The 22,522-nt window shown below is 49.8% G+C and overlaps 1 protein-coding gene across 4 annotated transcripts; it reads left to right on the forward strand.

Annotated features, from left to right (window-relative positions):
• Positions 1-1,749: 1,749 nt before the first annotated feature.
• TPM4 (tropomyosin 4) lies at positions 1,750-21,925 on the forward strand (the record flags this gene model as incomplete). 4 transcript variants are annotated; one of them, XM_084250459.1, is made up of 9 exons in its annotated part: positions 1,750-1,863; positions 6,946-7,071; positions 11,035-11,168; positions 13,103-13,220; positions 13,760-13,830; positions 15,332-15,407; positions 17,622-17,684; positions 17,771-17,840; positions 21,843-21,925. In XM_084250459.1, 9 exons carry the CDS (start codon positions 1,750-1,752, stop codon positions 21,923-21,925), a joined length of 855 nt encoding a protein of 284 aa, XP_084106585.1. The 4 variants fall into 4 exon arrangements, with proteins under 4 accessions (XP_084106585.1, XP_084106586.1, XP_084106587.1 ...); XM_084250460.1 differs by lacking the exon at positions 21,843-21,925 and adding an exon at positions 18,827-19,099; XM_084250461.1 differs by lacking the exons at positions 1,750-1,863; positions 6,946-7,071 and adding an exon at positions 7,487-7,618.
• Positions 21,926-22,522: the final 597 nt, after the last annotated feature.

Here is a 22,522-nt window from a genome sequence, read left to right on the forward strand (position 1 = left end):
GAGGTTCCAGAATGTTCTGTTTGCTATTGTTTCAGCCCGCAGGCCAATGTGGGTGGAGTTTTCACCATGGCAAAGAGGAGGCCGGCTTAAGAGGCAGTGGACAAGCAGGACTGGGGCAGATGGGATCTGGGAACTTAATAACTTTGATCCCCAGACTCCCCAGAGGCACTGCACTGCCCAGTCCCTTTATGCAAGAAATGCAAAGCCTCACAACCTACACACCATCCCACATAGACGTCTTGATGTTGGCTGAGGGTGCAAGACTCTATCTAGGAGTCCAGGGGGAGGGATCTTCTGATCTGGGCTTTGAAGAATGAATAGGAATCTCCTAGTCAGATAACTCTGTGTGTGCGTGTGTGTGCGTGTGTGTGTGTGCATGTGTGAGAGAGAGAGAGAAAGAGAGAGAGAGAGAAAGGGACAGTTATGTGTGTGTTACAGAAAGAGAAAAGGAGAGAGCACATAGTACATAAAGGGAATTGTATTTTGATTAGCAAGGATACTCTTACCTTCTGGGAACCAAACACTCCAGGGGCCACAGATAAGACCAAGGAGGCAAGAAGGCAAAGGCTGGCCCCGTAGCAGCTCACAATCCAAAAGCAATGATCAAATAATAGTAATAACTCCCACACTAGAGTGTGATGCTAGGGTCCAATCCAAGAGACATTCTGTGTTCATCAAGTGAATAAATCTTTCTGAATAAACCTTCCTGTCCCAATAGCTGGAGGAGAGAGGAACCCATGCAAAGGCCTGGAGATGGGACTCGGAGGCCTGGACTAGGAAGCGGCTGGAAGGGCTCTAAGCTCCAAGATGGCAAGATTTGGGAAGTTGGGCCTTAAGGCACCTCCTGTTCTGAGGGTGGTGGACAGCCACAAGGGGATTCTAAATGGGGGAAGGGCAGTGGGTGATGAGGCCTGAGAGGCATCAGGAAGCTGTGCTGGGCCTGGGAGTTTCAGAGAGGTGGACAGAGAGGCTTTCTCACCTGAGTGAGCTTGTTGCATGTGGCGGTGGTGGAGAAGAGGTGGAAACATAATGGGGCAGACATGGAGATACAGAGTTCCAGAGAAAAGACCAAAGAGATGAGGAAACAGAGGGAAATGGAGATGGGAAAAAAGAGAGAAGATAAGAAAGAGGGAGATAAAGAGAGACACAGAAACAGAGCTGGAGAGAGAAAGAGACGATGAAGAAAGGCACAGAGACAGAGACATAGAGTCACCGGAAGAGACCAAGGCCCATCCGAAAGGGGCAGGAGGAGTGCAGAGTCACAGAAGATGGGATGAGAACCCAGAGGGGAAGAGATGGGCAGGCAGGCGACTCTCCCCAGTACCCCTGTTTTGCACCCACCAACAAGTCCTCTCCAGCCCTCCCAATTACAAGCAGGAAATTGACCCCTACTCCAGGGTCCTAGCTGGGGTCCTTCTGGGCCAGCATTGTGCCTGCTGGTCCACAGGGACCTGTGTCACCAGGTTAAAAACGGAAACAGATCAGGCCTTTTTTTTCCTTTCAGAAAATCCTAGGCCCAAATAAGGTGAGGGCTGTGGGGAGAATGATGAGTTGGCCAAGTCCTCCTAAGCAAGCGAGTGGCAACTAGCCCAGTCATCAGCCTGGTCTTGGGCCTCCTCCAAGACTCACCCCAGCAGCTGGGCGGTGCGCCTGGGAGGCTAAAAGGGCCTCCCTCCACCCCAGCTGCTCACTCACCGGCAGCCAAAGTCCCACTGCACACCCTCCACACCCACCTCCCCAAGCCTAGCCATGGAGGCCATCAAGAAGAAGATGCAGATGCTCAAGCTAGACAAGGAGAATGCCATCGACCGGGCTGAGCAAGCGGAGTCAGATAAGAAAGTGGCAGAGGAGAAGTGCAAGCAGGTGAGATGCCTCCGCTGGTCTGCACTCAGCTCTCCAATGCCTTCTCTGATCTGGTTCCCAGGGAAGAAAGGCTGTGGGGCTCAGGATGGGTGTTAAGGAAACCTTGGAACCTTGGAGTTGGGGTGGGGACAGGGGTTGATTTCTGACCAAGAGTGAGGGGACTGTTGTCTTCCTCAGAGAGGTACCTGGAGTGGAGAAAGAAGGGTGACAGGACTCACTCCCAATGGGAGCAGAGGAGACAGAGACAGAGGGAGAGGGGAGAGGCAGACAGGGGGGTGTGTGTATGTGTTTGTGTGTGCGCGTGTGCATGGTGGACACACTCAGTGTTGGTGTGGGTTTGGGTGTGGGTGTAGACATGGGAGTACACATATATATGTCGGGGTTTCATCATAAGGTGTATGTACTAGAAGGTGTGGTCAGAGGAACAATAAATGTGTGAAAGTGTATCCATGTGTATTTGAGTTTTCTGTGTGTGCACATGTGTGTATTTGGGTGGTGAGAGTCTCAAGTGAAGGTCACTGAGAACGAATGTGCATGGAGAGAGTGAGCTCGTGCCTGTGGGGAAGTGAATATGAAAGAGTGATGTGCCTGTGAGCCTGTGTGTGTTGGTGTGGAGTCAGCATGGGCGTGTGTCTGGGGAGAGGCTGGCGGTGCGCTCATGTGAAAGCTGGCGTGACTGTAATGGAATGTGCATTGTCTGGGCGTGCACGTCAAGGTGAAGGTGACAGTAAGGAGCTGTGTGTGCACATCAGAGTGTGAATCGAAAAAGTGTGGATCTGTGTCTGAGCGGTGATGGCCCCATGTCCATGTGCAGGTGTGACTGTGAACCTGTGAGGAATGTGGTGGTGGTGGTGGGTTCAGCTATAATAGCTACTGGGCAGCTCAGTGAAGGTCAGGACACCGGGGTGGGTAGAGAATTGAGGGTGAACATGAGAATACATGTCTGGGGGTGTCCCTGCTGTAAGTCTGGCTGGGGAAGGCAGAGGTGCCCACGGAAGGCAAAGGTCCTAAATCCCAAGTTTTGGAGACGAGACCTTGGGGGCTCCTGAAACAGGGGTACATCAGGGAGCCAATGGAGGGGCAGTGAGGCAGAGGCTTGGCCTGGGCAGTGGTGTGGGGCAGAACGAAGTCAGTCGTGTGGGTCCAGGTGACCTAAGCAGCAGGCAGAAGGAAGAGGGTCCCTCCTGTCCACAGCTCCCTGCTCCCACAGGAACCATCCACAGGCACCCCACCAGGGTCAACCACCAAGCCCTCAGGAGTAGGAGCATCTGGGTCTCAGATAAGCTCCAAGGAGACACCCAGGGTGATGACAGGTGCCCAACCCTGCCCAGCCCAGATGCCAGGCCAGCTTGGCAGGTAAAAGCACAAGCTCTAGGTTCAGAATGACCCCATTCATGGCTTAGTCATTGAGCACCTTGGACCTGGAACCTTCACCTCTCAGTGCCTCCACCGGTGTGAGAAGGGAAAGTGACAGCCTCCCTTATTGCCATGGCAGGATTCAAGGTGAAGGGGCAGAGGGGCAATTGGAACCCTTGTCCTAGAGCCTGGACTGAGAAAGTGCTTGATAAGTGTGGGACTGTTTCCTGCTCCACCCCACTTCCCTTTGGGCCTCCCCATCCCCCAGTGTCCCGGGGTTGCCCTAAGCAACTGTGACACATCCAGCACACAAGCCTCACCCAAATGCTCCCTGTCACAGACTCCCCTCCTCCTTTCCTATGCCCACCCCTGCAAGCAGACACCCATCCAATGCTAGCTCTCAGCTGTCACTTCCATCCATCATTTAGCACTCACCAGGAGGGCCTTAGTTAGGGATTTAGAGAAAAGCAAATTTATGACTAATTTTTACTAAGGTGTGAATGACTGATACTACAGAGCCTCCCAAGGCAGACACAGATTCAAAAGAGAAGGGTCCTTAAACCTCCAGCCACCTTTGTGGCCAAGGAAACAGGGACAGGTTCTCCAGCCTCCACTTGAATTTTCATTTTGTTCTTTTTCCCTTCACGAAACCACCCTCTTATTGGACTTAGGCTTGAATGCAAGTTGGATGGTCTTCTAGCTTTGTGTCTCAGGGTGCATTGCTCCCCGTCTCTGAACTGTCAGTGTTGTCATCTGTGAAATGGGGACAAACATTGCCTTCTTATGATTGGGCATGGAACCCAAGATTCCAGAGGTCCAAACAGTAGCCAGGGCCCCATGGGGCCCAAAGACCAGTCCAGCTGGGAAACAGAGGTAGAAGTTGTTGAGAGAATCCACTTCTGTTCCTTGTGCTTCAGGAAGCCAGAGAGCATGGGTCTCAGCACCCACCTGATGTTAGGGACTCTGCAGCATAGTCTAGATTCTGGACCCCATCTGTCCAGTATGGAAACAACCAGGAGCCCCAGCCTGCCTGCTTTCTGTCCATTCCCTTCCCAGGGCAGTGATATCCGCCACTGCTGACCTTTGCCCCCACATCCTGCCTCAACCCTGCCAGAAAGCCCATTTTCAGAGACTAAGGTGTACAGTCCATGATCCTCCCAGCCATTTTACACACAGGGAAGCTGAGGCCCAAAGAAGACTCAAGAACGAGGGCAAGGCTGTAACACCAGCAAGGGCCACATTCCAACTTATGCTTTGTATTTGGAATTCAACAGAGGGAAAAGAAACAGAATTGTGTCTGTCTTACTTATCTTTCAGGCTTACGATCCTGCCCCTGAAGGGTGTGGGGCTGTTTGATTCATTCTGCAAACTTACCCCAGAGTTCCATAGTGAGCACTGGGCCCAGCCCCTGCTGGGGCCCAGATGACCTTAGCCCTGGGCCTGACTCCTGAGGAGCCCCAGTATGGAAAGAACAGAGCCAAACTTGTAGGGACACCCCGCTTTAGGGCCCAAGCCTGGGCCAGTGGGAAGAGAGGACTGGGGGGTACAGGGCAGTGTCAAGAGCTCTGCCCAGGGCAGCAGGGCAGCCTCCCAGGAAGAGGGTAACTGGCACTGGCTGTGAAGGCTCAGTCAGAGGCAGACATGTGGACTGTGGGTACAGCATAGGCTAGTGGTCAAACCAGCTTTGCAGTCAGACTGACAAGGGTCCCAACCCCCTCACTGTATGGCCTGGGGCAAGCCCCTTCCTCATTCAAGGACTCTGTGACTCTGTGACAAGATGGTATTTGCAATGTGCCTGACACATTCTAAATGCTTCATAACTCCCTGGACACCTTATCTAATATTTGTTGTCCAAACATTGCAGAGAAAGTCACAAAAACCCCAACACTCTTTACACCCAAAAAGCCCAATGCTGCAGAACAGGCTCCTGCACTTTCATGTTAAGAAAGAACTGTGCCTGTCACAGTTGGCACTTCATAAACACTGAGCCCTGGAGAGTTAGAAGGAAGTCATGGACACTGAGTCGCACTGACCTGGCTTGAAGGAAACTGGTTCATTTTTTGTCAAGGCAGAATTACAAAAGCAGCTATAGGACACTCAGTGACCACCATGTCAAACCTTTAACAGGGTCATACAGATGGGCTTTGGAATCAGGCTTCAGACTTATGCCTGGAGGTGAAGGTCAGGCCTGCAGACCCGAACTCAGGTCTGAGCAGCTGGCACCTCCTGCTCCCTCCTGCTTGCCATGAACTTCCTTGGGGTGCCCCTAGGGCCTTTAGACAAAATAACCCCTCTACCCCAACTCTCTGTGGCACCTATGCAACTTTGGCCAACCCCCAAGATTTATCCCTACCCTCCTCCATCTCTAATCACACCCAGCAGCTTCCCAGATGGGATAACTCCTTGGGAGAGCAGCATTTTTAAGATCTGTACACATACTCACATAACACCTGGCACACTGTGCACCTCATCTCCAGGGTTAGCATGCAACCCAGATAAGATTTAGGGCTTAATCTAGAAGCTGCAGGTGCAGCAGCTTTTCTAACAAGCGTTTGAGAAGAAAAGAGACCCAAGTCAGGGAGAGGTGCAGGAAACAGGCCTGGCATGACGAATGGAGTTAGGGGCTTATCTTCACAAGAAATGGGTTCAAATCCTGTTGCTGTGTGACCTGGGGTAAATCACTTGGCCTTTCCGGGCCTCTTGCCATGAGAAGGAAACAGGAGAATGAAGAGGGGTCCAGTGGGGCTGCCTGCCCACTTTGGGAGCATGAATAGGATCAGGTCAAACCACTGGAGACATGAGTCAGATCAAGACAGGGGCTGGACATGATCACTCCAGCCCTTAGTGAGGGGCAAAGGGGGTAGATACAAACAGGTGGGGGCTTAGAGGGGAGGTAGAGGCTTCCTGAGTAGACCCTTGACTGGTGTGTTGGGGGGATGGAGATGGAGAGGTGAAGGGGTCTGTGGTTTGTATCACACAGACTTGAGCTTACATTGGTGGGGTAAGGGGAGGCAAACTCAAGATAAAGGAGAACTGAAACTTGGGGGGATATAAGGGATATCTTTACTCAAATGCACAAGTCAGATGTGCAAGAATTTGAAAGATTTAACCTGAGTCCTGGAAGTGCTCTTTGAGAAGCAACTCTTCTTGCCAGGCCCCCAAAGGCACAGGCAGGGTGGCTCTGAGGTCTTCAGAGCACTTTGTGAGAAAGTCTGAAAATGACTTTGGCACTGGAGAGCCATGGCAGGTACCAGGCAGGAGGAGGGCAAATATCCACTTAGAGAGTTTCCCTGGCTGTAAGCTGGAGGAAGGGGACAGGCTGGGGAGAAGGGGGAAGTCCAGGCATAGACAATGAGGCTCCCCCTTTCTGCTTAATCCAAGGAAGGCTATATCCCTGAAATTGGAATGCAAAACTAAATGTGTTTATGGGAAATCTGTGGGGACTTCAGTTTCAAGCTGGACTCAAAACTCCAAGAGTACTGGGGGAACCCCTCCCCCAAAATGAGCACAGCAGTTCCCAGGACAAGAGGAAAAAAGTGAAAATCATATTAACAGGTAACACTCATAAGTGGTGCACAGCATTGTTATCCCTGTTTTACAGATGAGGAAACTGAGGTTCAGAAAGAGTTGCACAGAGAACTCTCCTACATGTGGGGGCCTCCTGCACTGCGGGGGGGGGGGGTAATGCCTCCCAAGCTGACGCATCTTCCCCCCATCTGTCCCCAGATGGAGGAGGAGCTGACGCATCTCCAGAGGAAATTGAAGGGGACAGAGGACGAGCTGGACAAACACTCCGAGAACTTGAAGGACGCGCAGGAGAAACTAGAACTGACGGAGAAGAAAGCCTCAGACGTACGTGCGCAGTAGTGCGGGGCCCGCGGCGGGGCCAGGAGGGAACCCCTGGGCGGGGCGGGCAGGCGGCACCCGAGGAAGAGGGAGGAGGAGGAGGAAGAACTGGAGGAGGTGGCGCCTCCCGGTGCTTTCTCCAAATAAGTCCCGAAAAGGGGCCCCTTCCAGCAGCTGCGGCCAGCGGTGCCGACGTCAGGCCCTCCCCCAGCGGTGCTGACGTCGGCGGTCAGGCCGGGTGACCTCATCGCCCCACGACGGCCGGGCCGGGGCGGGGAGAGGCGGGGGCGGCCCCGGCGCTGGCAAAGGCTCGGGGGCTGGGGCGCGGCCGCTGCTGCTCTCGCCGGAGCCGAGCCGAGCCGAGCCGCGCCGCGCTCCCCCGCTGCCCGCCGCCGCCGCGAGCGCCCCCGCGCCCCCCGCCATGGCCGGCCTCAACTCCCTGGAGGCGGTGAAACGCAAGATCCAGGCCCTGCAGCAGCAAGCGGACGAGGCGGAGGACCGCGCTCAGGGCCTGCAGCGGGAGCTGGACGGCGAGCGCGAGCGGCGCGAGAAAGTGAGAGCCCGCGCCCGGCCCCGCGCCGCCCCGGCGCGCGCTCCCCTCGCCCTTCCTCGCGCGGCGTCGCCCCCACCCACCCCCTCCGCCCGCCCTCGCGCCCCCGTCGCGGGCCGGCGCCCCGCCTGGCCGCCGAAGCCCCCTCCTCGCCTCCATCCCCCCCCCCGGCCCGGAACGGGGTGGGGGGCGCACCTGGGGCGGGCGGGCCGGCCGGACGGGAGGGGGCCGGGAGGGGCGCGCTCTCCCGGCGCCGGGCTGGGGCTCCGCGCGGCGCTCCGACTCCGGGCTGTGGCGCTGGCGGGGCCGGGGTAGGGGGTGGAGGGCGAGACGCCCCGGGAGCGGGAAGTGAGCGTGGAAACGTGGAGTTTCCATTGTCTAGGGCTGGACTAGCCGCCACGGACTATGGGGCCACTGCACTTTCTCGCCTCTTCGGTGGCTTCCCAGCCCCTGCCGAACTTTCCCAGCTGTTCCCTGGGGCGCGGCGGCGGCGGGGCGACGTGTCCGCTCCAGGGTTGGGGGGCGGGTGGGGGGCGGAAGTTGTATCCTGAGCCGCCGGCCTGGACATTCCTCCCCAGCTGGTCCCTGAGGGACCCCGGGCCGAGGAGCCCCGCCTTCGTCCTGCAGACCCTTGGAATGTTTGCGCCGGGCGCTGGATTCACGGTCCTTTAGTTTGCCTCCGTCGCGAGGCCAGAGGCAGATCTCGGAGGTGGGGGCCTCACCGGCGTCTCTACGTACTCCCCCCAACCCTCCCTCCCCTGCCCCACCCCCCCGGAGCGGGGCAGATGGTGGGAACCCGGGGATCTAATCCCATCTCTCCTACTACTTGTTCTTAACCCCTAGGATTATGCAGCTCCCGTCTCTAAAATCGAGTTGTCTACCCCTAGGCCTTAGGAGTAAAACCTCCTGTTTGGCATCTGGCACATAGTGGATGTTCCAGTCTTGATTTTGGTTTTTGTTTTTTTCGTACTCTTCCTCTACCCCCAGAAGCGCTCACAGTCTTATGGGGGTAAGGGAGAAAAATAATGCTAATGGATTGGGGTGGGGGGGGGTGAATCCTTGTTTTGTTATAGGAGCAAGACAGGGAAGAAGCCAACCTGGGGCAGAGGCTTCAAGATGGAGGTTGAGGGGGTTCCTATAAAATAGTTCGATGGGACCAGCTATCTGACTGGGCAAAGACTCGGAGGCAGGCAAGTTGGGGAACCCCTGGAAGTCTAGGGTCCTTGAAAGCTGGAGCTCTGGGACTCAGGGTGGAGACCCCAGAAATGGAAAAAGATAACTGGCCAGGCAGAATTGTGTGCAGTGACAGATCTGGAGAAGAGCCTTGGCCTGAGTTGGAGTTTAATCCTATAAGGGCTGCTCTGGCGTGAAACGGGCTCAGGAACTCTGTGTAAGCCTCAAACAGTAGCTGGTTTGGCCTCTTTCATACAAGTAACCAGCATAACCCTCTGATCTCATCCCAAGTCATCTCACTGGAGGACAATTACTTCTGCATAAAAATGGCCCTTTGCCACCAGCCAGAGCTTGGGAGTGGGACAGGAAAAGTTTTGGGAAAAGTTGTGACGTCTTCAAAAGTTTGATTTTCAGAGCATTCTCCTTTTTGGTCAGGAGGAGGAAAACTGAAGAAAGTTCTTGGGTAGAAACTGCACCCAGAAAAGGGGGGTGGGGAGGAGGGTGCTTTCTCTTGTAGAGAAAGCCAAGAGCAGGCGTGTGGCAGACTTCTGGGACTGTCTTCCGACAGCTGGTTTCATTTAGATTTTTGTGTGATTAACCGACATCTTCCTGTTCCTTTGCCACATGTATCTAGCTAGCCTCTTTTACCTTATAAGGGAAATCCTTTGTAGAGTGTAGAGGCTTTGATTGCAGGAAGGGGTGGAGTCCAAAATGACTAGCAGTGACTAGCAGTTTTTCAAAAGTACATATATATGTACTTGTGTACATAAATGAATATGTCTTGGAGCCTTTTCAATTCCAGACAGTTGAATGTATGCCAAAAGCATGCTTGTCAGGATCCAGAGTTCCCTGCAAAAGGAGTGGCTCAGTTTTGTTTTTCTGAATGATCTTAAAAATCAATTCCGTGACTGCTAATGGCTCTGGGCTTTCTTTTTGGACTAATGGAAATGTTCTGGAATTAGTAGTATTGATTGCACAATATTGTAAATAGACTCAAAACAGTTGTGGGGCAGGGGATCGAAGGGGAATTGATTACTAGCTCCAGTTGCTGTAGAAGGGGGTATGGAAGGGGAATCAATTTCTGGCTCCAGTTGCTGAAGGAGTTAAGAGCCATATCATTTACAAAAGAGTGAAAGATATCTGCTCATTGGAAGGAGAGGTGACATTTCTTAAAATAATTCATCAGCGGTTTTAGTGGATTCTCCAAATTGGTGTTTCTGAGGAAATTTGGACCAGAAACACCTGTGAGAGTTTTCCCTCCAGTTGCTGCTAGAACTCAAGCTGAGGCTTCCCTGTGTTTTGTAGTAGTTTTGGCCTCATTCTGTTACCCTATTTTTTGCTGTATAAACTCTGGGGGCAGGGGAAGGAGTGGTTTCCCACAAATTTTTATAGCCTTCCCCAATTTCAAGATTCTTCAGTTTATCTTGATGTGAAGAAATCACTGTGGCTTTGCACTTCCCTCCTCCATGGAGCTCTATTTCACCGACTTAATATTCTTTCCAAAGTGTGATTGGCCTCAGCTCCCCTGCAGGATTCAGGGTGTAGGTTCAGAAAGGGTGGGAACTTGAGTAGAGCTCAGGTGGCCATTATGACTCTGTGACACTAAATCTCAATGTGCCTCTCCATTTTCCCACCTTTAAAATGTGTGAGATAGGCCAGAATAAAATAAGTTGAAATCTCAGTGGTAAGAACTGCCCTTTTGTGGGACTTCCCATGTGGTGGGTACCCTTCTAGTACGGCCCTCATAGCTGTGTGAAGAAACCAAATTTTCTCTTTTATCTTTCTGTTCCCTCATCTCTCAGTCAGAAATAGTGAAGGACATTTTTCCCTCAGGCCTGCCCTGCCAGCATGACCGCCAATTATATGGACTGAGGCTTCCATAATCAACATTTAACTGAGGCTTCTGTATTCTTGCATTGTCATCGTTCAGGTGACTGGGTGAGCGGGGTCACCCATGATCTTACTTTCAGGAATCCCAGAGAGAGGCCAGTGCCGGACTCTGTAACATACAGTGTCCTTGTCTCTCTGTTGATTTGACTGTCCATCCTATTTATCATTGAGTATCAGATGTTCCCCTATGGTTTCAGAAAAGATCATGTGGAAAATTCACATTGCTGCCTGGTCTCCTGGGTGTGCTTTGGGGGCATGGATAGCTTGTTAGCTAAGGGAAAGGGTGCCATGTGAGTGGGGGCTCCCACCACTGACTGGCATGTTACTTAACCTGGCCACACCTCTGACCTCCCCAGGCCGAAGGAGATGTGGCAGCTCTCAATCGGCGCATCCAGCTGGTGGAGGAGGAGTTGGACAGGGCTCAGGAGCGCCTGGCCACAGCCCTGCAGAAGCTGGAGGAGGCAGAAAAGGCTGCTGATGAAAGTGAGAGGTAAGGAAGCTAAGTGCCTGCTTCAAGGAAATGGGGATGGTACTGGGACCTCCCAGGGCTAGGGTGAGAGTAAATGAAGCCACGTGGACTTGCATGTGTACACGTGTGTACAGATGCATGACCACACCCTCTCTCTGGAAGCCATAGCACACCTTATCGATGTTCTAGACACATCCATTTCCAGGGTGATGTGAGATGCAGGGGGGAAATAGATACGTGGAATGATGAATAGTGCTGTCGGACAGACCTTGGGCAACTGTACATTCAGGCCTGCAACAGAGCTCTCCATTCTCTGGAGCCAACTGGTTCTCTGGCACACCTGGGCATGGACTCTGGAGGGCAGATGGTGTAATTCACAAAAGCAGCCATCACCATGTAGTATCCCTGGGTCTCGGTGTGGCAGCAGCATGGGCCAGGCAGGTGGTCACTGCACAGCTACTACATGGATACACAAAATTCACCATCCACCAGCTTCCTGGTATGATCTCCAAAGGGTTCATTTCTAAGTATGTTGTTATGATCATAAGCTGGAGGTTACAAAGCAACTGGGGAATGTTGGGGGTTCACTGAGAATTGCCTAATTGGGAGATTTCTTTGAGTCCAGTAGAACAAGGGACTGTCTCCAGAGCACAAATTCCAGTGCAGTTCCTGCTTCAGTCACTCAATAGGAGAGGGCAGTGGCTCGGGTAGCCCCCTTGAAGTGTGGAGGATCTGGCCATGGGTTGCTCAAGGCTGTCTGGGGCCTGGATTAGCCGCTGCCCACATTCATAATCAGACCAGCAGAAGTGGCTGGATGTCTGACTTCCAGTAACTCCCCACAGCAAATCCTAAAGAGTGAGAAGGACCCCCAACTTTTGTTGGAAACAGTTTTGTTAGAAAGAATTCTATACTTTGGGTCCTCCCACTGCACTTACTGTGTGGTCTTAGGGAGGTCAGTTTCTTCTCTCCAGTACTGCAGTGGGCTTTCTGAGCTTGCTCACACGCTGAGGGTGAGACCTTGTAGAAGTGTGATGGGTACTTGACAGCTGAGAATGGTAGTGACTGCCCAAATGGAAGTATTTACTACACAGCAAGAGGTATGTGGCCCTCTAAGCAAACAGGAGATGCACCGCTACATAATCCTGGGTTGCTCTTTGGTGGTGTCTGATTTACCTAGTCCTCCCCACGGGCCAGAGAAAACTCATTTCAAGGCCTGCTGAGTTGTAGACTTCCAGCTGTCCCCAAGACACCTTCCTTTCCAGACTGAATGTATCCACTTTAGTTTAGCTCCTCCTTCCCCATCACCACATTGGTGCCTGCCTGTCACCTGGGTTTCCCATTGCAATCCATCCATCCATTGTTTTGGTTTGAAACCCGCCAGTGGTCCCCTGGCCTTTCAGCATGAAACCGTCAGCATGTCTTTTGGGTACCCAGCTTGTGCTGTAGCCACCCGTGTTCTTCCATTCCTCTGGGGCACTCTTAGCACTCCCACTGAAGGGTACCCCTCTGTTCTTCACTCGCTTGTGGACTCTCTTCTGGAAGGCATAAGCACCCCCTCCCCCACACAGGCAGAATTCATCACAGCCTTCCAGAAGGGACAGCCACAGTGGCCCGGGCTTCTGCTCACATGGTTGGCACACTCTGTGCCTTCTTCCTAGATGATGAGAAGCATTGTGGAGCTAGAGGAGCACATATTCTGCAGCCAGACCACTGGGGCTTGATGCCCAGCTCTGCCTCTTAGCACATTCCTAACCTGAGCAAGTTATTCAGCCTCTCAGTGCCTGTGTTTTCCTCTGTCAAATGGGCAGTTGTGAAGTTTAAGGTACTTAGTGCCAGTGTTCAGTAAAGGGGAAGTGAGTTCTGTGGAGTCTGGCTCCTGGTAGATGTCAGAGAAGTGAGGTGTGTGGTGAGGCAGAAGTGTGTGTGTGGAGTAAAGACAGTGTTGCTCTTTGCAGAGGAATGAAGGTGATAGAAAACCGGGCCATGAAAGATGAAGAGAAGATGGAGATTCAGGAAATGCAGCTCAAAGAGGCCAAGCACATTGCTGAGGAGGCTGACCGTAAATATGAGGAGGTGAGTGGGGCTGGTAGATGACAGCAGCAGGAAGCAAGGAGGAAATGGATCTGTGAGAGGGAGGCCCATGGGACCGCCTAAAGGAAGCTCTTGGTTAGGTCAGCTGTCTTTCTGTGTCCACATCCGTTTTTCCAGAGATGAACACTTGGCTGGAAAACTGTCTTCCCCAATGCCAAAAAGTCCTGCGGAACTCTGTAACACCTGCTGGGGAAACCAACCGATGATCACTTTCTGTCGCACAGCAGGGTGTTTTGGCAGTTTGGCTAAAATTGAGAATTGTGGTTCTCAGCTGTGGGCTTTCAGACCACAAAAGTTCAGTCCCCCTTCTGCCTGCTTCCATGATCTCATCTTTTCCTGCCCCACTCCTGGGACCTGAAGGAGAAAATTTAGATTTTCCCCATGACTATCTGAGATGAAAAATCAGCAGAAAGCTCCATGTTGTAGGTAACCTGGACGCAGCCTCTCTGTATTCAGGCGGGAGGTTACCCGCTAGCCATGGCTATTGGGGATCAGGATCTCAATCCTTTCTGTCTCTGCAGGTAGCTCGTAAACTGGTCATCCTGGAGGGTGAACTGGAGAGGGCAGAAGAGCGTGCTGAGGTGTCTGAACTGTGAGTAGCAAGGCTCAGCTCCTGGAGCAAAGCAGGAGAGAGGAGTAGGTTTTGTTCGGAATTGACTCCAAACTTATAGGTCAGGTGCATAGGCCTCTAGGACTCATCGCCTGAGCGATCTCTTTGCTCTTTCAACCTCCAACCAAAATGGGTTTATTTGGCAACAACAAAAGGGCAATTAGGAAAGTGCAGTCTTTTTTTTTTTTTTTTTTTATTTAGGTTTTTTTGTTTTTTTTTTTTTTTATTTTTTTTATTTTATACAAGCACTGGGTACAGTCAGAAGCGCGGGAGGGTGAGAGAATTCACCAGAGCCAGAGCGGGGAACAGAACAGGCAGACTGATGAAGTACACTGCTGAGGGGAGCAGCGGGAGGCAGGAGAGGTCTGCGCGCCATGTGGGACCCTCCTCCGGTGGCCGGGGAGCAGCCCGGGATTGAGCCGGCGCTGCAGCCGCGGGCAGCTTCGCAACCCAGCGCTCAACCGCTGCGCCACCTGGGAGGCCCAGGAAAGTGCAGTCTTAATGGCGACACACGAGTGCCCTCCCCTAGAACTAAATAACTAAAGGGGCTTGGTTCAAAGATGCCTCCTTCCTCCTGGGTCTGGAAGCAGTATCACTTCCTGTCAGAGATCAAGCATGTTGGGTCCTGTAGTTTGCTAAGAGCTGTGCATGAGGGCTCTTTCAACCTTCTGACCTCATTTCAGTAGGATTTCTGTCTGTTAATTTTCATACCTCCATGCCTAGCAAAGAGAAATGGCAACTTTTTTTCTTACGGCCCTGGGAGGTGCTGCCCACGTGTTGACTCATCCCACAGGAATATTGGGAAATAGAAATGAGACAGGCAGAAGCAGAAAAGCCCAAAAATCTCACTGTCCCAGATAGGATATTTTAGGAAGCTGTGCCTACCTAAGTGAACACTGACCTGTGGAAAGTACACTGCACCGTCAGTGTTTAAACACTTTGCCCCTGATGTCATTGTTTGGCCTTGACACATTACGGAGCAAAGGTGAGAAGCTTGGTGAGAAACCTTCAAGCTCAAAAAATAAAACCCAAAAAATCTCCCCTCAGCCCTGGGTGAGGAATGCAGCCCCACAGAGCATCCTGCTGTGCTGATAGAGATCTGGCTTCCTAAATCCATCCCAACCTTGCTTCCTGGAGTGTCGGTGTAAACTGATTGCACTCCTCCTGCCTCCCAAGCTATCTCATTCTTTTCTGGAATCAACCTCATCAATCATGGATTTCACAAGACCCTGTGACCTCCCTGCTGGCAGAGGCCCAGTAGTGCTTTATAAGCCTTCCAAATACCCCTCGGCCTGCCACGCCTTTGCCTGGCAGGACAGGGTTTCCATAAGTACACAGCACTAGACCTCAGAGAAAGCTATTAACATTTTTCTCCTGCATTCCTTCTGGGGGCCCTAGGCAGTGTGGATTCCTCCTTTTGTAAATTTCTTTTAGGGGAATTGTGAGGGAGGGTAAAACACAGAAACCCTTTGTCTTTGCACAGAAAATGTGGTGACCTGGAAGAAGAACTCAAGAATGTCACTAACAACCTGAAATCACTCGAGGCAGCATCTGAAAAGGTGGGTGGTTGGCTTGAGTTGGAGTTAACTGGCCAGACTTTCTTCTTTTCTTCCCCTGAATTGCACAGGAGCATGCTAAGGAATCAGGGCCAGGTCTCTGTGAGCAGTAGTTGTGGTGCTCTGCAACCAGGTTACACACACACACACACACACACACACACACACACACACACAAAGAGGGGTCCAGTGGCCAGATTTTCCTGTTCTGCGGGGTCCTGCACCATCTTTTATCTCCATTGCCTATGAGGCAGAGATAAGGAACATGAGGTTGGTACCTGGTCAGGCCCCTTTTAGGGAAACCTGAGCATAACTGTGTAAATACCAAGCCTGTCACCTAAATCCTGGTTCCTCAAGCAGTAGGTATCAGAGTGGAATTCTCTGCTGTTCCTCAAGCAACAGGTATCAGAGGCTTTTTAGGCTGAATCACTACCCAAGTCAGTAACTCACGACAGGAAAGAACATTAGGAGCAACATACATGCTCCTCTGTGGCCTGTCCTGTCCAAACCCCAGACCCACCTCGTCCTCACTTCGGGGTGCATTCATCTTAAGTTCCAAAAATGTTCTGTGCTCACCTGTCACTGCCCCTTTCTCTGAACCTGCTACCCACTCAGCCTGGAGTGGCCTTCCCTTGTGTCTTTGCTTGATAACCTCATGTTTTCTTAAATAGCTACTTAAATAGCGCTCCTTCTGAGAGGTTGATGTTTCTCAGCTGGGTGACTCCCTTCATTATATTTGACCACATCCATTGTAATCAATCACTCAATTAACTACATGCTTTCCTTGTCATATGTAGGCTTCAAAGACAGGTACCTTGTGTTTTTTAGAGCTGTGTCACCAGTGCCAGTGTTGTGACTATTGTACACAAGGATATTTAGTGAATAAGTGCAACCCATGTGTACATGCCAAAGGCTGCCAATGCCGGGGGGATGATGTTAACAGTCATACAATTCCTGCTTTTGAAGAGCTGAATCCATTGGAGTCAACTGACAACATAACAGAGTATGCTGGAACCTCAACAGAGAGACCTTGGAAAATTGGGACAGGTGTCATGGGGAGGTACAGAGCATGGTGACAGCCAAGAGCTCAAATTTCTGGTAGTTTGTAGGTGTGGCTTGGTCACGACATGCAACTCTCAGCAAATTACTTAACCTCTCTATGACTCTGCATTCATTTGAAAAATAGGATGGAGGATGTCTGGTGATGTAGCAAGCAGTTAATAAATGTGGGCCAAAATTCATCCGAGTTCAGCCTTGAAAGACATACCATTTCTGGTCAATAATAATGGAACATTTGTAGAGGCAGGACCGGACTGGGCACAGTGCAGGTTTTCTGATCCCATGCAGACCGGGTAAAGGAGGAGCCAGAGTCCTCAGTAGTTTTGCAGGTTTTTTATTTGGGGTTCACCAGGCATAGGGCAGGCAGGGGTGCTGGCTGGGGGGCTGGGAGGCTGGCAGGCCTCCCAGCCCCCAGCAAGTCTTCACTCTATCTGGGCTCTCTAGCGTTCGTTCTGCTGCTTCTCGGCTTCTCTTTTGGCTTCTACTGCTGCTACTGGTGCTGGTGCTGCTGCTGCTACTGCTGCTGCTGCTGCTGCTGCTGCTGCTGCTGCTGCTGCTGGCGTCCCCGTGACGCCGCCCTTAAAAAGCACAGTCTTAGCTCAGCTGAATCCCATCTACCTATGCCCACACCCTATTCCAGGTGCCCGCCATCAGGCATGCATTCAGGACAAGGATCCATCATCTATCCTGATGGCGGAAGGGCAGAAAAGCCTGATATTTTCTTTACCCTACAACATTCCATGCAGGGAGCATCCAGTCATAATGTAGGGCTGGGAGCCCAAAGTACACAGGATGCATTTGGGAAGCGGCCATCCCCTTGAGGAAGTTGGTGGGAAGTGGGGCTGGAGACAGAGATGAAGCCAGCTCCTGGGAAATGCCTTAAATAACGTATGGTTCTTTCAGTCATCCGCTCCATCACCGTCTTTTATCACAAATAAGCCTGCTCAGGCCTTCAGCTGAAAACTGTCCCAGAGGGACCATCTATTGTCTCAGCTTCACATGCATTTCTTGTGCCTGGAAAGAGCCTTAGTCTCCTTTGCTTCTTAGGCATGTTGACAGCATTCAAGCCCAAACAATGCCCCAAGAAAGGGGAAGCTTGCATTCTTTTGTGCTTTTTCTGTTCTCATTTTTAAAGTAGTGTTTTGGTTTCTCCCACAGTATTCTGAAAAGGAGGATAAATATGAAGAAGAAATTAAACTTCTTTCTGACAAACTGAAAGAGGTGAGTATGATCCCACCACCCAGCTAGTGGCTTGAGGTTTCTCAAGGCCAGACTTGAAGCAACCGTGATGCCTTCTTCTCCTCTAGGCTGAGACCCGTGCCGAATTTGCAGAAAGAACAGTTGCAAAACTGGAAAAGACAATTGATGACCTGGAAGGTATGAAGTTACCGCATAATTGTTTGCTCTGCCTCCTCCGATCTGACACCCCCACAAACAGTTGGGGGAAGTCTGTGGAGGGGTTGAGTTGGGCTTCATTTGTCTTGGGAAAATGAAGTGCAGAATGATGTCACATCTGGAAGAATGGAACACTGGAATAGGACAGTGCAAATCAGATTCAGACTTGGGTTGCCATTTTTCAAGAAGTAAAATATCTCTGCCTAACTAGCCCCACATGTGAGTACAGAGAGCCAAATTTGGCTGATTTTTTTTTTTTTAAGTCTTTAGAATTTCCTTAAATTTGCTCATTTCTGAGATGCCTTGCATGTTTTAAATGCCTTGCATTTTTACAGAAGCTCTCTCCCAGAGAGCTCAAAGCTTATCAGAATATGAGAAAACAGAAATAAAATGGGAAGACCTGAGTAAAGACTCCAGTCCACAAGTCTGGTGCCGACGCATCCCCAAATTTGTTGAGGAGTTCCAACTTTAAAAATACTATCCTGTGTTCTTCATGAGATAATCCCTAAATTCCAGAATTCGGGGGTTCAAACAAAATCTCCCACACTGCCTATCCCACCAAGAAAGGAGGCAAAACTCATCCCACAGACCATGCATCTTAGTGTTCGTTTGGAAAGCAAGGCTTCCATGTAAGGGGAAATGCCCCATTTCAAAGTATAACCTTTGGACCTGGTGACATCATTATGAGTCAGAAATAACCTGGTGTTTGCAGCGGAAGGTTGGCAGGGAGAAGCTCTAGTTGCCATTCTTTTAGACATTCACATGGCTAATTCCCTGCAGAACCTCAAACCACTCAGAAATCATTCTGTAGGTCTTTTGTTTTTTCACTCATTTTACTGTCTCCTACTTCATGCTTTCTCACTTTTTTTTTCTGCTTCTTGTTGCTCATCTGTGATACTCCATTCCAACCCTCTCATTCTGTCCCCTCTGCTGCTTCTGAACTCTCCCTGGGGCCCTCCACCCTCTAGATGAGCTCTATGCTCAGAATCTCAAGTACAAAGCTATCAGCGAGGAACTGGATCATGCTCTCAACATGACCTCTCTCTAAGAGGCAAATGGGTGCTGCCTTCTGTCCCAGCAGTCCTGACGTCTGTCTGCTCACTGTGGTGCCTACACATCCTGGGGCCTTCTAGAAGCTCCAGTTTCCTGCTTCCTGGTTTGATCTTTTAAGCCATCCCCAGCCATATCTGTAACTGCAACCGGAATAAAGACAGGCAGTCCTCGTCTTCATGCCTTCTCATTCTCTTTTTCTCTATTTGCCACCTTTGAGCTGTAGCTCTAATGCCCTTTACTGTGACTGTAACAGAAAGTGGGTGATTAGGACGAAGAGCTCATTTCCAAATGAGTTTAGGGGAGGTTGTTTTGGAAAAATGAATATAAAGAGGAATTGAGACAGAAGTTTCCACTTGACTAAAATAAATTGGCGATTTTAATGCCATTTCCAGGTTCAAGAGGCAGTCTGGAAGATGGCTTGGACGTAAAAATGTCAGTTACTAGGACAATTTGAGGTGGTTGAGGGAGAACTGGAGAAACTTTGAAACTTGAATTAGAAAAATTTATGAAGGCCTGCCTCCCTGGTGGCGCGGGGATCAAACAAAGACACAGTGCTATCAAGCTATAGGCAGCCACTGCAGCACAAGTTCAATCCAACCAGGGAGCTACCCACAAGGCAGGGCAGACCTCTTCTGTCTCACCCGCTGCTCCCCTCAGCAGTGTATTTCACATGATTCTTTTCTGATAATATGATATAATTTGGCATGAGCTTTCAAACACCGTGTTACCGGGCTTCTGCAATAGAAATCATTTTGAATGGAGGCTCCTCTAGCCTCTTAAGCAGCTTAATAGAGTCAGCAAAACTTGCAAAAACAAGCGGGCTTGTGCCTAAAAAGAGGCTACCTATGTATGGGTCTGGATCTACGATTCAAATAGCGGCAGTGGCATTTTGGTCTCCTTGTTCTCTCTCATTTGTTTTCTCTCTGTTATACTCTGAGAATGGTGCCTGGGGTTCCCTGAGCCTGCATTATTCATGGAACATCTATCCAGCTCCATCTTGTGGGGGGATGTTCACCTATGAAGCTCACCTCTATACTTGCCTTTAGAAAACAACCATACACAGAATTAAAGAGCACCCCATTAGTAAGAAAAGGGAGTGAAGTGATTCTTTCCTGAGTTCCAAACAAAGCTGCCTGACATGCTAACTTCTACCTGCCCCCCCACCCCGCCCTTATACTTGAGTTAAAACCTTGCTTTGGTTTAGTAAGAACCCATAAAGTTGGCATGTGGGTGCTAACAGGTCATGCTTCCAGTGACCAAAAGCCCATGAATTTTTCTTTTTTTAAAAAAGATTTATTTATTTATGCGTACAAGAACTGTATGCCAGAGGTGTGGAGGGTGAGAGGACTCACCAGAGACAGAGCGGGGAGCAGAACAGACAGATCTACTGAAATACACTGCTGAGGGGAGCAGCGGGTGAGACAGAAGAGGTCTGCCTAGCTCCCTGGTTGGATTGAACTTGTGCTGCAGTGGCTGCCTATAGCTTGATAGCACTGTGTCTTTGTTTGATCCCCGCGCCACCAGGGAGGCAGGCCTTCATAAATTTTCCTAATTCAAGTTTCAAAGTTTCTCCAGTTCTCCCTTGCACCACCTCAACCACCTCAAATTGTCCTAGTAACTTACATTTTTACGTCCAAGCCATCTTCCAGACTGCCTCTTGAACCTGGAAATGGCATTAAAATCGCCAATTTATTTTAGTCAAGTGGAAACTTCTGTCTCAATTCCTCTTTATATTCATTTTTCCAAAACAACCTCCCCTAAACTACCCATACCCTTGTACCCCCTTCCTCTCCATGTTCCTGTCATCTACCTGAACTTGTACATAAGCTCCTCCCCTCACACATTGCCACATATATGCCCTTGGAAAGATGACAGACTGTGTAGGAGTGGGTTTTTTCCTTTGCTCTCTGTTCATTCCTGGATTTTTTTCCAGAAGTTTGTATTCTGCATCCTTTGAAATAACTGCAGCCCTGCATATCCAATCATTCTGGCTAACTGAGCACCTAAGTGGACCTTTATTTATAGATATTAGTACTATCAACCCACTAATACCTGGTGACAGTCTATGGGCCTGCCACAATTCTCAAGGGCAGTTAACACTTTAAGGCAAAGTTATTTTATCTCAGACCTGATAACACAGCCACTTAATAATGTGCCCTGCAGTCTCACTGAACTTTCAGCAATTTACCTGGGGCTTGACTATATTACTATGGATACAAAGACAAAATGACACAATTACACTTGGAATTTAAATAGCCATTCCCAGAAGCTCAAAAGGAAAGATTGCTTACGGGGTTATTCTCTCACCAAAGGCTCAAGGACTAATTAACTGGCACTAGGGGGAGAATGTATTACATCACCCATATGTAGGACCAAAATTTTATGTCTGTATAGCACTTCATAGGTTCTGAAGTATTTCTCATTTGTTCCTCATAATAACCCCATACCACACATTGGTATTGTTAGCTTCATTTGATAGATGAGGAAACTTAAGACCTAGAAAGGTATAGATGGATTACTTCAGTGGCTCAATTGTGGCTTACTTCCAGGTGTTCTGACTTTCAGATTGCCAGATTTAGCAAGTTGGAAGGATGCCCAGTGAAATTTGAGTTTCAAATAGTCAATGAACAATGTTTTAACATAAGTATATCAATGCAACATTTGAGATGTACTTATATTTAAAAATTGTTTATCTGAAATTAAAATTTAACTGAGCACCCTGTATTTTATCTTGCCACTATATCTGATTCTCATACTTAGTACTTAGTTATTTCACAGTGGTCTGCTGTAATGAAAATGTGAAGTACTTTATCTGCTATCATTTTGACTATGTCAGTTTGGAGTTTAGAAACCATTTTTGTTTTTTGGTTTTTTTCCTTTAACAAAGATGCATATTAATTTATTTTTCCCCCCACTCTTAATCCTCACCAGAAAAACTTGCCCAGGCCAAAGAAGAGAATGTGGGCTTACATCAGACACTGGATCAGACACTAAATGAACTTAACTGTATATAACCAAAACAGAAGAGTCTTGTTCCAACAGAAACTCCAGAACTTTTGTGTCTTTCTCTTCTCTTGTAAGAAGTTTCTTTTGTTATTGCATCTTCGCTTTGCTGGAAATGTCAAGCAAATTATGAATACACGGCCAAATATTTTGTATCAGAGAAGCTTTGGGCACCAGTTAAATCTAATTCCTTTCTTATTTTCAAATGGCACCAGCTTTTTCAGCTCTATTTTTATCCTCAAGTTGCATGTATTCCTAAGGTAGGCAGGGTACATATTTTCATGAGAATGAGGGCATTTGGTTCCTGGGAGAATAGACAACCCCACACTTTCAAAATGCAAACTCCAATATCTAGTCATGGGTCCAACTTCTGCACTATTTGGTCATACAACAGAACGTCAGGGACCATCACAATAAAGTGGGTGAGAATACCTCACTTAGAGCCCAAAAAACCCAAAGGACTGGAGTGCCTATTGAGCAAGATCAGAAAGCACAGATTAACCTAATCATCTTGGCTCTTTTCCACACTCTACCATATAGAACAAACATCCTCTTAGCAGTCCACATGAGAATGCTTGGGAAATGGTAGTCACCATAATTACCCAGAT

Source organism: Talpa europaea (assembly GCF_964194135.1).
Source record: "Talpa europaea genome assembly, chromosome: 12".
NCBI lineage: Eukaryota > Metazoa > Chordata > Mammalia > Eulipotyphla > Talpidae > Talpa > Talpa europaea.